We start from the raw sequence: 12,725 nt of genomic DNA, 5'->3' as shown, positions 1-12,725 counted from the left end.
ATGTTCGCCAGGCGGGCCGCCGCCATCTGCGTCAAGCTCGACCGCGACGACGACACCTCCGGCGCGGGGGCGGGCTGGTGCAAGCGGCGGCGGCTCTGGACCGCGGCGGACTACGAGCCGACGCGCGCGCTCGGCGAGGGCGGCTTCGGCGCGGTCGTCGAGGCGCGGCACCACGCCACGGGCCAGGCCGTCGCCGTGAAGGCGCTCCGCGCGCCGGCGCCAGGCGGAGCCGAGGCGGCCAAGGCCAGCGCTGACGCCGCCGACGATGCGCTGCGCGAGGCCGAGTTCCTCGCTGCCTGCCGCGGCCACCCGTCCCTCGTCGACCTCCACGCGCTCGCCATCAACCGCGGCACGAGGGAGGTCGCGCTCGCCATGGAGTGCGTCGGGCCCAACCTCCACGACGTCCTCAACGACGGCCGGCACCGCGGCGGCCGGCCGTTCCGGGAGCCGGACGTGCGGCGCATCATGCGGCAGCTCCTGGGCGGGGCCGAGCACATGCACGCGCGCCGGATCATGCACCGCGACATCAAGCCCGGGAACATCCTTGTCGTCGCCGCCGCCGCCAGTGGCGAGCCCATCTCCGTCAAGATATGCGACCTCGGGCTCGCCGCCTTCGTCACGAATCCCCCGTCCTACGAACGGGCCGGCACGCGCCGGTACATGGCACCCGAGATGCTCCTGGGCAAGACGGACTACGATGCCATGGTGGACATGTGGTCGCTTGGCTGCGTTATGGCGGAGCTCCTCACCGGGAAGCCACTGTTCGATGGGAACGACGACAACGACGTGGTCCTCCGGATATTCAGCGTGCTCGGCGTGCCGGGGCCGAGGTCGTGGCCAGCCTTCAAGTCCCTCCCGCTCGCCGGCACGGTGACCGTGCCGCCCGTGCGCCACCGCAACCGGTTGCGACGGGTCTTCCCCAAGGAGCACCTGTCCGCGGATGGATTCGACGTCCTGAAGCGGCTCCTCTCCTGCAACGCCAACAGGAGACCGTCGGCAACGGCCTCACTCCGAAGCCCGTGGTTCACCAAAGACATTGATTCTAAGGCTTCAGTTTCTTCTGCTGCCGTTGCAAAGGTTGATTGGTGATGGATGATCTGAAGCAGAAAATGGTGTGATGTATTTTCTGACGTGCAAGCTTTTCCCTTTTACTCCGGTAACAAACAAGTAACATATAATGTAGACCAGCAGTCTTAAGAGAACATTATGACTACTACCTTTCGTTGTAACAATAATATATAGAAAACGTTAAACACAAATCTGCACTTCATAGATAAAACACAGCCAAAGTTTACTTTATTGTGTTCAATCGAAAACGTCACACACATGTGATTAGCGAGCTTATGGTACACGACCAACCCCTAATTTCGCCATATGGACTCGAATTCTAACAAATACTGTTGAATGATCCCGGAAACACCAAAAGAAAGGGAAAAGCAGAGTGTGTTGGCTCCTCAGAATTCGATTTTATGAAGAATGTCTGATATACTATGTGATTCACGTCGACAAGCTCCTTTCCTAATTTTGGCTACGTTATATATTCAACAATACTTTGTGATTTTAAGATTGTCTGATCTACTTCGTGTTTCGTGGGCAGTTTATGTATTTTAAATTTGTTATAACAAAAAAAACTAGTGGACAAAGCAACTTAATTACTCTTTCCCGTCATCAATGCAAAATGTGTTTTTTTAAAAAGTCAGTTTCGCAAAGTTTGATCAAAACTATTCATATTGTTTGTCTAGCCTGCAAATGTTATACATGCGGATTTGTATTCAAATTGTGTACCAGCTGAAATGTATAGTCAGAGAGTTATATTTTGATCAGAATATATCTTCTGACGATCCCCTAAAAAATATCTTATGGCGGTTTTGTAGTAACTGTTTTAACAGTGATTGTGTATAATAATAATAACAAAAATAATTTTGATGAACGGAGGGAGATTCGAACTTGCATATGTTTCATGCATACTATTTCTGAAAAATAAAATAAAATACTACTTTGGTGGAGAATATATCGCATATTCGGAAACGTATCCTCGCGTACTCCTTGAGTATGCATACAGCATACGGGATCGATCCCTCATCGCGCGCGGAGAAGACGGGAGTCCGGAACGTACACGCCGTGTTCGACTAATCGACTCCAATAAACTCGATCGAACCGACGCATCGGCCCTCCGCCTTCTGTGAGATCGCGTTGGCGCGCGCGCACAAGCCTCGCAGGTGTTACGCGCGCACGTTCCCATGGCGACAGGCGAGGAGCCGCCGTCCATGGCGCCGTGGTCGTCTGGCCTCCCTGCGGGGATCACGGCCGCTGTCCTCGGGTGCCTCCCGTCCCACGCCGACCGTGTCCGCTTCGCCGCCGTCTGCCGGCGGTGGCGCGCCGCGACGAGGCACCAGCAGTCCCCGCCGCAACTGCCGTGGCTCGCGCTCCCGGACGGCACCTTCTTCAGCTTCCCGGGCTCCTCCGCGTTCCGGCTGCCCGTAGCCGCGCGCTACCACGGCTCATGCGACGACTGGCTCGTCTTCGAGCGCGGCGACGACGAGGAGGACGGCGGCGGGTACCTGCTCCTGAACCCGTTCTCCGGAGACTCCATGCGGCTCCCGAGCCTGTCGTGCGTCCACCACGTCGGCGCGCGGGGACCCTACGGGAGAATCACGCTGGCCATCACGGATGACGAGAGGGCGCCCAGCGAGACGACCCTGCGCAAGATGGTCATGTGCCCGCGTCGGGTCGTCGTTGCCATCGTCGGCGACCAACGGCGCGGCAAGATAGCGGTGTACCGTCCAGGCGCTGATTGCTGGCTGATCGGTGCTCAAGATCCGTGGAAGGGGTTCAGGGACATTGCTTTCTACGACGGCAAGGTGTTCGCTGTCGACGACCATGGGCATTGGACGCCTCTACGCCAGGGCCGTCGGCGAGTACACATCATGCACCGTCGAGCCGATGGTGGCCGTCACCGGTGAGGCGCGCGGCTGCTACATGCCGTCGACGCGGTACCTCGTCGTGTCCGGCGGCAGGGTGCTCCGGAGCGACGCCACGAGCGAGTTCACGGTGTCCAAGGCCGACCTCACCTCGTCGCGGTGGGTGGACGTGCCGAGCGTCGGCGGTGACACCGCGCTCTTCGTCGGCCGATGGAGCTCCGTCGCCCTGCGCGTGCCCCGGTACGCGATGCCGGGGAACAGGATCCACTTCTTGGACGACGACGCGTTCTCCCGCCACTACTTCGGTGGCTACCCGTTCTCCGGCGACCACTTCGGTGCCTACGACACGACGGACGGCAAAATCTACCCTCTCCTGCCGCCGCGGGAGTTACACAATGATAGCGACACGCCGGCGACATGGCTCTTCCCTAGGTAGACGATCAAGCGAGCAGCCGTACACGTCTTTGTTCACTACAACGTAATCAACTCAACATGATTTCTCAATTCTCGTGTGGTAATTCTTGTTTTGTGCAGGGAAAGGGAAGAGGGCGCTTTCAGCTGGTGCGACCTCCCTCCGGACGTGTTTGGCCAAGTCATGCGCCTCCTCCCTTCCGGCGACGAGCATCTCTGCCTCAGCTCGGTCTGCCACGGCTGGCGTGCCTCCGTCAGGCGGCAGCACCGCCGGCAGCCGCCGGCCGTGGCGTACGTCGCGCTCCCGAACGGCAGGGACGCAGCTTCAGGTACCCGGAGCTCACGTCCCACCTCTTCAGCGACTGCGCCGCCTTCCGCGGCGCCGCGTGCGACGACTGGCTCCTGTTCGACGACGACAACGGCGATGTCGACGGCGTTCTCCGCTTGACGAGCCCCTTCACGGGGAAGACGAGGCTGCTTCCGAGCTTGTTCGGCATCCATAACTGGGACGGGCCCGTCGAGATTGAAAACGAGCCCGCTCCGGAGGGCGCGCCCTCCGAGTGGAGCGGCACCAGCGCTATGGCCGTGCAGAAGCTGCTGGTGTCTCGTCAGCTCCCGCCTTCCCCATGAGGCCACCGCCAAGGTCCGGTACCTCGTCAGCTCCCGCGGCGGCGCGCTGCTCATGGTCCGCCGGCACTTCTTGTGCGGCGAGACGACGGTGCGGTTCGCCGTGTTCCGGGCCGACCTCAGCTCGTCGCGGTGGGTGGAGGTGGGCACCCTGGGCGGCGAGGCGCTCTTCGTGGGGTGGCCGTGCTCCAGGGCCGTGCGCGCGCGCGGCGCGGTCCGCGGCGACCAGATCTTCTTCCTGCAGGACGAGTGCGCGCCGCTCTGGGCGGAGCGCACGAGCCGCAGGCCGGATCACCACGCCGGCGTGTACGACATGAGGGACGGGATGATCCTTGACATCCTGCCGCGGTGGCTGCACTACGACTGGTCGGCGCCCACGACGTGGCTCTTCCGCGACGCCGACGTCGACGGGTTAGATAGTGACCATAGTGAGTGATCAGCGTGCCAGTGTGGCACTGTGGGCTGTGGCCTATCGGCAGATGGTAAATTTGCCATATATCTATACATTGTAATTTTCGTAGTTCAGAAGATTTCTCCAAATCTTTTCTGGAAAACGACTTTTTTTTACTCCATATGAACTACGAAATTTCTGCCGATTGTTGACTAGCGTGGAGTGTTTGCGTATGCACATCAAGTATCTTGTGCCTTGAGTACTACTTCCTCGATTCTTAATATAATGACACTGAGAACAAAATAATTAGCATATTTTTGGACTAATTAACCTGCCACGGCTATGTTATATTCTTTAGGATCATCTAGTGGTAGATCAGATGGGTGACTCACTGGTTCTCGAGGAAATCGAGTCGCCCATCACTGGTTCGTTGGTGAAGGTTTGCTCTACGGCAGCGCCGCGCGGTGCAGAGCGTCGCGGTGGTGATGGCGAGGTTGCAGAGGTACATCGCGGCAGTGTAGAGACGACCATGTAGTCGACGGCAAGCCGGTGGAGGCGACGGCGCGGCACAGTGGTGCTTCCCGTCGCTGATGGCCCCCTCTCTAGATCGGGTTAGGGTTTGGACGGTGGGAAACTGTAGCGGCGGCAAACCTCGTTGTCTGAGCCTCTAATCCCACCTCCACTTTATAGGGCTGCGCGACGGGGGCCCACCAGCCTCATCTTGGGCTGGGCGTCCCCGATCAGGACGCGAGTCAAGGTTGGCCCAGTCGTTGGACTGGCCCGGTGGAGATCAATACTAACATTCTCCCCCTTGATCTCACCTTTGTACTTTAAAATTTCTCAATTTGAACTTAACTCTTTACTTTCTCTTTAGTCGCTTTGCTATTGGTCTCATCTCATTGCAGATCAATATGTAGGGCGTGCCTCATCATGACGGTTATTAGTTACCGTCAGACTTAACAGCCACAATGCACCTCTCTGTATTGAAACAAGACCTTAACATTTCTTTGGGCCCTTTAGTAATCCAGAAATCATAGGCCTCCCGTAAAACCCATGTCGACTTGGGTGGTAGGCCTTTTGGTAAGTGGATCCGAAAACACTTGTTTGATACTTTGGTGCTCCATGATTTCATATGATTCTGGATTTTCTCCTTTGCAACATATAAGCCATTGTCAATGTGTTTGGCAGCACACTTAACGTGTTGCCATAGGAGTAATAACATTCGAATTGTATATTGCTGTTGTCTACCATTATCAATTCCGGGTAATGGTTTTCTTAACCATTTTGCCTGTCCTGTAGCCTCATATCATGCTAAACTTTGGGTACACAACCCATGAATCACAACTATTTTGCTTTGGAGCTTTTCCACAATAAAACTCCAAGCGCGAGTGTTAGCTACTACTGTGGGCTTCACTAAACATCTCGCCAAAACTTAATTCTTTTTACTCACAATCTTTTGAGAGTACATGTTCCTTTCTTACTTAGCATGAGGCTGCCAATATTTTGTAAAAATGCAAAACATTCTATAACTCCATTCCAGTGATCTATTGCTGGACTGGACTTCTGCCAAAATGTCCCGGATACTTGCGCTATATCAGGGTAAATTATTTTGAGCACTAATTTTGCTTCCAACAGCTGAAGCACATGGAACCTTTTTCTTTTGATCGATCATATAACGGTTCCTGGAATTCTGAAAATTCCAAAACTATTACCCTTGACAATAGGACAGGCGTATGCTTACTCGCACGCATACTATATATCTTTTAGAACTCTTTTCTAAGTATGCTCTCTGCGATAGTCCTGATACCCTCTTTTCTTTTATCCCGGTGAATTTCCTTTCCTAGAGCGAATGACTCTTCTCCGAGATTATTCTTATCAAAACTTAGAGGTCAAAATAACCTTATTTGAACTTTGTGGGAAAAGAAATTTCCCATCTTTGAACTCTGGATATTTGCAATTTGTCATCTTGACCTTTACATAAAACCCAAAATTTCTTTGTTCTCATAAAACTTTAGATACCACTATTCTGATTTCATCAGATAGTATTCGGATGTTCTTTTCTTTCCACAATAAAAACCATTTGGTTATGTCATGTATATACATTTTTTCGTACAAATCTTCATTGGAAGATATTTCACCAACATCCATCAGATACTATTCTAAAATTAGTATGCATCAATGCCATTATGATTCTAAAGGAATCCTTTCATGAGACAGCATAAAATTTCTCACTATAACTTATCCTTTTCTTTGCATAAAGCCTTTTGACACAAGTCGCGCTTAGCAACTTTATATGTTCCCTCTGGAGTCACATTTAAATCTTGTAGACCCATTATAGTCTACTGTCTTGGCTCCATTAGGATCTTATTCTATGTTCCAAAACAAGTTTTGGAACTTCTAAGTCTCATGACATCTTCCATGGCTTCTTACCACTTCGATGAATGAGACACCTCAACATATGATGAGACAATTGTAGTGCTTGAATAATAGGAGTGAACATACGATCTCACTTCTCTTCAAGCCTTATTTCTTGACATACTTTATTTCCCCAGATTATCCCATCTATTGTAAAGATGAAATATCTCCAAGCTTTTATTTGGGTTTAATCTTTACAAGTCTCATAAGGTGCTATAAGCATCACCTTTTCTTTCAGTTGCTTTGAGACTCGACTATCTTTTCTTCCTATTTGGAGCTGAAAAACTCCAGGAACTTCACTTATTTTTGTAATTGGGGTATCAATGTTGTGACCGTTGTACTCCCTTTTCGGTCATATTCTTCTTTAATAGATCATTCTTGCTTTAAAAATACATTGCATTTAACTCTGCGGGGATATTCTTTCTAAATTTTAATCTTTCCCCCCCTCGAAATATGGCACAAACTTTGCTGCCATAATTTCGAAACTATTTTTAACACTTGTGAACGAGGAGCCTTTCATTATTAGAACTTTATTCATATGCCCAAGTCATACAAAATAATGGGTGTACCATTTCCTCGTTCTTTTTCAAGAGGTCCTCAGAGTTCTTGATTTGTTGCACTTTCAAGAACTCATCAAGTTTTTCATTATGCTATACTTTTGCAAGTCATGCTTGCAATCTTGGTTCGCATACAACTTTCTTTTTATCATTCGATTTTTTTCAAGTCACTATAGTAGTGCATGAGAATTACTGGGATAACTTTAAAAGCTCCCCTGGACTTCTTTACTTTTATGTGATACTCAAGTAGAACATGATCCATCACAACTTTTCCTGTCATAAGTGACACAAGTGCCAAAAACTTTTCCGACATGCGGGATAAAACTTGAAAGGCATTTGCAACGCATGTTTAATTCAACGTTGGTCAAATTTAACGTGCGTCAAACTCATTTCAACCATTATCTTTACTGTTGAAGGACAAGGAAAAAAACATAATATAGTGATAAAACTTTGGTCACAATGACTAAAACATGCACGCATACTTTCTTTTCTGATTAAATCTTCCCGTTGGTTCCAATTTAATCAGAAAATTTAACGAATTACAATATTCGCAAAACTTTAGTGAGAGAAACCAAAAACTTTTCGAAAACAGTTGCATCTCTTTTTCATATCAACTAAAAAAACAGAATGGAATAAGAACTTTTCTTTCTTAACCTCAACTATACAGCTGAGTAACCTCAAAACTTTATCTGTAGCGTTGATCGGAATCAACTTTTATCTGTTAATTTCTCTCTACTTGGGAAAAATTGTATGTCTTAATTTAACGTTGGTCAAAATTAAAACATGCAACTTTCATTTACTCTCAATTCTATATCACCGTTGGGCAGAAATAGAACACGAATAAAAATTATAATATTGTCATCATCAACTTTGGTCAGAAAATGACACCATCATAATAAACTTTAAATTTCTTTTCTTTTAAGAGCAAACTAATGCTCAACTTGACACTTACAATGGCAAAATGGTGCCAAAACAACCTTTCTTTGACTTACAACAGCGGAAGCTTTTCTTAACCTTAAACTTAAAGGCTCATTTTCCCACAGAGAAAAACTCATCTGAGTCTATCTTTCTTTATTGCAGCGGAAAATTTTTCTTTCTTTTCAGAAGCAATTCTTTGTCTTTCTCTTTTCTCTGAAAAGTTGATCACATTGATGCAAAATTTGTCAGAGAATTAACCTTTAACTTAAACTCATAACAAAATTATAATATTGCTATCATCAACGTTGGTCAGAAAATAACAATATTATAATTTAACTTTAAACCAGTATTTTTCTACTCCTTTATTTAAATTTTCTCGTTGGTTCAAATTTAAATAGAGGATGAGACTTTTACTTTGCAACGGAAACATGTCTATATTTAGAAGCATAATTGTACTCATTTATTCTCTAAACAATATACACGTTGGTGCAAAATTGAATAGAGAACAAATAACAATCAAATCATTCAAAAAAAAATAGACATCTTTACGGCTTCTGAAAATATGTTTACTCAAAGGGCTTCTGAAAATAGAAAGAATAGTAAACATCTTTACTATGCTTTTCGGCCCGAAACTGTGCGTGGCCCAAAAGCCACGCGAGCCGCGGCGCTCCCCTGGCCCCAGGCCTTAACCTGGGCCTGGGCCTCGAATTTGGCCTGCTCGCGGAACCCTCCTGGGCCGAATCAAGCCCATCGGCCGCCCGGCCGATCCTGGCCGTCGGATCTGATCCGACGGCTGGTCGTAGCTTTCGCGAGATCAAAACGGGCGCCCCTTTGGAACCCTAGCTAGCTCTCCTCCCTCCTTTCCTCGGACCGGACCAGCGGCGCCGCCCGCCGGCGGCTCTCTCGCCGGCGCGCCGTCAGGTCCGGCCGCCGGCATGGCCGTGCCATGGCTGCATGTAAGCCTGGCCATTCTTCTTCTTTCCCTTCTCTCCGCTCGTGTCCAGCGGCGCCGCCGGCGGCTCTTGCCGCCGCACCGCCCGGTCCGGCCGCCGCGCCATGGTCTTGCCATGGCCGCGTGCAAGTCCGGGACTTCTCTTTCTTTCACCTACTTGCTCGCAGAGCTAGTGCGAGCTGGAGCGGTTGCCCTGCCCGTGGCGGTTGGAGGAGGAAGCAGCGCCTCCACCGGTCCCCTCGCCGGTGCACGCGCTCACCATGGGGTGAACGCGCCGCCGTCGAGCGGTCTAGCGGCGGCGCTCTGTGCCCCAAGCGCGCGCATCAGGGGAGCGCAGGCGCCTTGGGGAGCTCGTTCCCGCGCGACGGCGGTAGTGCTCTAGAGATCCGGCGCCTCTGGGTGATCTTTCCCGCGCCTCCACGGCCGGCAGGGAGGCCCAGGTGAGCTCCGCCGCCTCCCCGTTCTTTCTAGGGTTATCTTTCTTTGAATCTTCCGATTCGAGATTTCTTTATTCTTTCGATTTGTGGTCGAATTCACCTTTCCCCATCTCAATCTACTCACTTGAGTAGGCTCTTGATACCATTGTTATATTCTTTAGGATCATCTAGTGGTAGATCAGATGGGTGACTCACTGGTTCTTGAGGAAATCGAGTCGCCCATCACTGGTTCGTTGGTGAAGGTCTGCTCTACGGCAGCGCCGCGCGGTGCAGAGCGTCGCGGTGGCGATGGCGAGGTTGCAGAGGTACATCGCGGCAGTGTAGAGACGACCATGTAGTCGACGGCAAGCCGGTGGAGGCGACGGCGCGGCACAGTGGTGCTTCCCGTCGCTGATGGCCCCCTCTCTAGATCGGGTTAGGGTTTGGACGGTGGGAAACTGTAGCGGCGGCAAACCTCGTTGTCTGAGCCTCTAATCCCACCTCCACTTTATAGGGCTGCGCGACGGGGGCCCACCAGCCTCATCTTGGGCTGGGCGTCCCCGATCAGGACGCGAGTCAAGGTTGGCCCAGCCGTTGGACTGGCCCGGTGGAGATCAATACTAACAGGCTAGAGTTTGGTGCCGCTGGAGTCGGCAACGCCAGGGCATCGTCCTCTAGTAGTCTAGTTCATCATACACTTCTATAGTTTCTTTTGTTGAGGAATAGAACCATACCCTAACGTTTGTCGTGGTAACATTTGACAACAGTGCTAGCTACTTGACTCAAATCCTTGGAATAGCAGAGCTCTGCTCGCTCAAGGTTTTTTTTTCACCATGGGCTATGAATTTCATTACTTCAAAAGCAATGAAATTACAACGTCGCAAGCAGAGTTCTTATAAAGTAAAAAAGAAAAAAAAGGACCTGCACACGCAGCATAGAACGAGGCACTCTGCTCGCTGCCTCGCTCGAGTTGCCTGCAGCAAGCCCCCGTTTTAAAAAGGAATCTATGTTCGTGCAGGTCACGGCGTGGTTCGTCGTCCAAGCGTCATAGAAACAGTAGCCTTCTCTTTTCGAAACGAAATCTCATTCCATTTTCCGGTGGTTTTACATGGATCGCTCGAGACCTATTCCTTTTCCGAAACAGCCGCGGTTTTTGCCTTGCTGTGCCCTCCCTCCTGGCGGCCTCTTTATAACCCCAGGCCGGGCCAGACCCGCCGCCGGTGGAACAACGGTAGGCCAGCGGCTCGCTTCGAGGACGCAGGCCGCCGGACGCCTACCTCTCTGTTCTCCCTTCTCCGATCATATATGGGCCGCCGGCGACGCAGGGCGGCCACCCTCCCGTGGGAGGAACGCGTGGCGCAAGCTCTCCACATCGTCCGGTTGCACTAGATCACCGAGCTCGACCCCGGGCAGGGTTCCTGGCCTGTGCCTGTCCAGACCCGCTTCTACATCTACGGCGACAACCTTGCCTACTTCGACTTCGACAAGGAGTCCAGCGCCGGGCCCGGGCCGCCGTTCCTCGAGCTAGCCCCGTCCGACAGTGGCGGACCGTGAAGCAAAATGTAGGGGGGCCAATTTTAAAAAAAATCCAAGTGACATATAGCTGACGTCAGAAATAACATTATATATATATATGATATATAGCTTCGTTTTATGGGCTTCGCTAGCTTATTTGTTTCAGCGTTGACCCGTTCGTGGGCTACTGGGCTTAAGTTTTATGGACTGCAGAGATATAGTTTGAAAATTTCTTTTGGGCAAGGGGGGCCGGAGCCCAGTTTCGCCGCCAAAGCGGTCCGCCAGTGGCGTCCGAGTACCAGCAGCTGGAGGGATCGGTCAACGTGGTCTCCCTGACGGTGCACGAGTCCGACGCCGGGTACCCTGTCAGAGTGTTCGGCACCGTGCTCGCGAGGGACCAGGTCGACTACAAGTGCGTCTACCTGTTCAGGCGCGGCAGGGATGATCCCCAAGTCATCACCTCGCCGGTTTGTATCTCCCTGATCTCCTCTCTCCCTTTTCGTTGCTGGCTGCTTTGTTTACTGTCGAAGAACTCACATTCTTGTTGCAAACCCGTGTGCAGGAGGACACGCTAGCCTTGACAGATGCATCCCGAGGGTTCGCCGTGACGTGCAGCATGTTCTTCGAGATCGATCTATGGACGATCGACGCCGCCGGCTCCGGCGAGGCGGCGGTGCTCAGCAGGGGCGTGATCGAGCACAACGCCTGCGTCAGCGACGGCGAGCTCGTGACCAAGCTCCTGGCGAGCTGGCGCAGCACGGTGCGGCTGGTCTACACGCCCGTGCCGTGCGCCGCCATAGCCACGCTCACGGCCAGCGTCCTGCACGGGGCGCGCTGTTTCGCCGGCAGGGTGGTTGCGTGGACCAGTGGGAACGGGAACGAGATCGTCCTCCATGACAGCGGCGTGCCGGGGACATCGACGGAGCTCGGAGCCGGTGGATCCGTCGCGCTGTCTCGCCGGCTGGTGGCTGTCCCGGTGAACGAGAGACTGGTGGTTCGTGTTCATGTCGAAGATGGTGGTGGGCGTGAAGCGGCGTGCTTCGAGGGGACCCTTGGGCACTTCGACGATCGCCGTACTTTCTGCCATGGCTCCTACATTCTGGAGGTGAAGGCCGAATGGAATGGTAGCACGACGCGCAGGGACGTGTAAGGGTACGCTGGGCGTACTAGACTGTTGCTGTGAGAACATTTGTAATGGTTGGAATATCTGTTCGCGTAAAGAAGATTGTTAAACTACTCCCTCCGTTCTTAAATATATGACATCATTGATTTTTTTTATTTGACTATTCGTCTTTTCTACAAATATTTAGACAAAGGTAAAGACTTTGTTGCGGCCGGCCGTAAATTTGCTCGACTGCCCGGCGTCCAAAATTTGCTGTCCATCTTCGATCGGACACGCAATATTTATCAGGGGCCATGTCCGTGAGCCATCCCACCGAAATCACATTTACACTACTGCAAGGTAGTCTAAGTTAGCCCTCCACCGTGCGGGGCATGACACGTGCAAACGACCTCAAAACTTAAAAAAGTTGTAGTTCTTAAACCATACATCAAATTCAAATTCCGATTGCGCAACAATATCTCTTTTGAGGAGATCTTCAA

The 12,725-nt window shown here is 51.5% G+C and overlaps 2 protein-coding genes and 1 pseudogene across 2 annotated transcripts; all 3 read left to right on the top strand.

The window, feature by feature from the left end:
• LOC120667583 (putative cyclin-dependent kinase F-2) lies at positions 1-1,089 on the top strand. Its single transcript, XM_039947628.1, has one exon. It carries the CDS (start codon positions 1-3, stop codon positions 1,087-1,089), a length of 1,089 nt encoding a protein of 362 aa, XP_039803562.1.
• Positions 1,090-2,240: 1,151 nt separating this feature from the next.
• On the top strand, positions 2,241-4,556 carry LOC120667582. Its single transcript, XM_039947627.1, has 3 exons — positions 2,241-2,711; positions 2,818-3,353; positions 3,456-4,556. Exons 1-3 carry the CDS (start codon positions 2,241-2,243, stop codon positions 3,778-3,780), a joined length of 1,332 nt encoding a protein of 443 aa, XP_039803561.1. The 3' UTR covers positions 3,781-4,556.
• Positions 4,557-10,913: 6,357 nt separating this feature from the next.
• On the top strand, positions 10,914-12,273 carry LOC120667581 (annotated as a pseudogene).
• The last annotated feature ends 452 nt before the right edge of the window (positions 12,274-12,725 follow it).

This window comes from Panicum virgatum, chromosome 3N, assembly GCF_016808335.1.
Source record: "Panicum virgatum strain AP13 chromosome 3N, P.virgatum_v5, whole genome shotgun sequence".
Lineage (NCBI taxonomy): Eukaryota > Viridiplantae > Streptophyta > Magnoliopsida > Poales > Poaceae > Panicum > Panicum virgatum.
This window is presented reverse-complemented; position numbering and strand designations above follow the sequence as displayed.

Bases quoted from the DNA above. Each gene is read 5' to 3' on its own strand.
- LOC120667583 (XM_039947628.1), top strand. From the start codon at position 1: ATGTTCGCCAGGCGGGCCGCCGCCATCTGCGTCAAGCTCGACCGCGAC.
- LOC120667582 (XM_039947627.1), top strand. From the start codon at position 2,241: ATGGCGACAGGCGAGGAGCCGCCGTCCATGGCGCCGTGGTCGTCTGGC. The intron at 2,712-2,817 runs GTCATGTGCCCG...TCGGTGCTCAAG, and splicing joins AGACGACCCTGCGCAAGATG to ATCCGTGGAAGGGGTTCAGG. The intron at 3,354-3,455 runs GTAGACGATCAA...TGTTTTGTGCAG, and splicing joins GCGACATGGCTCTTCCCTAG to GGAAAGGGAAGAGGGCGCTT.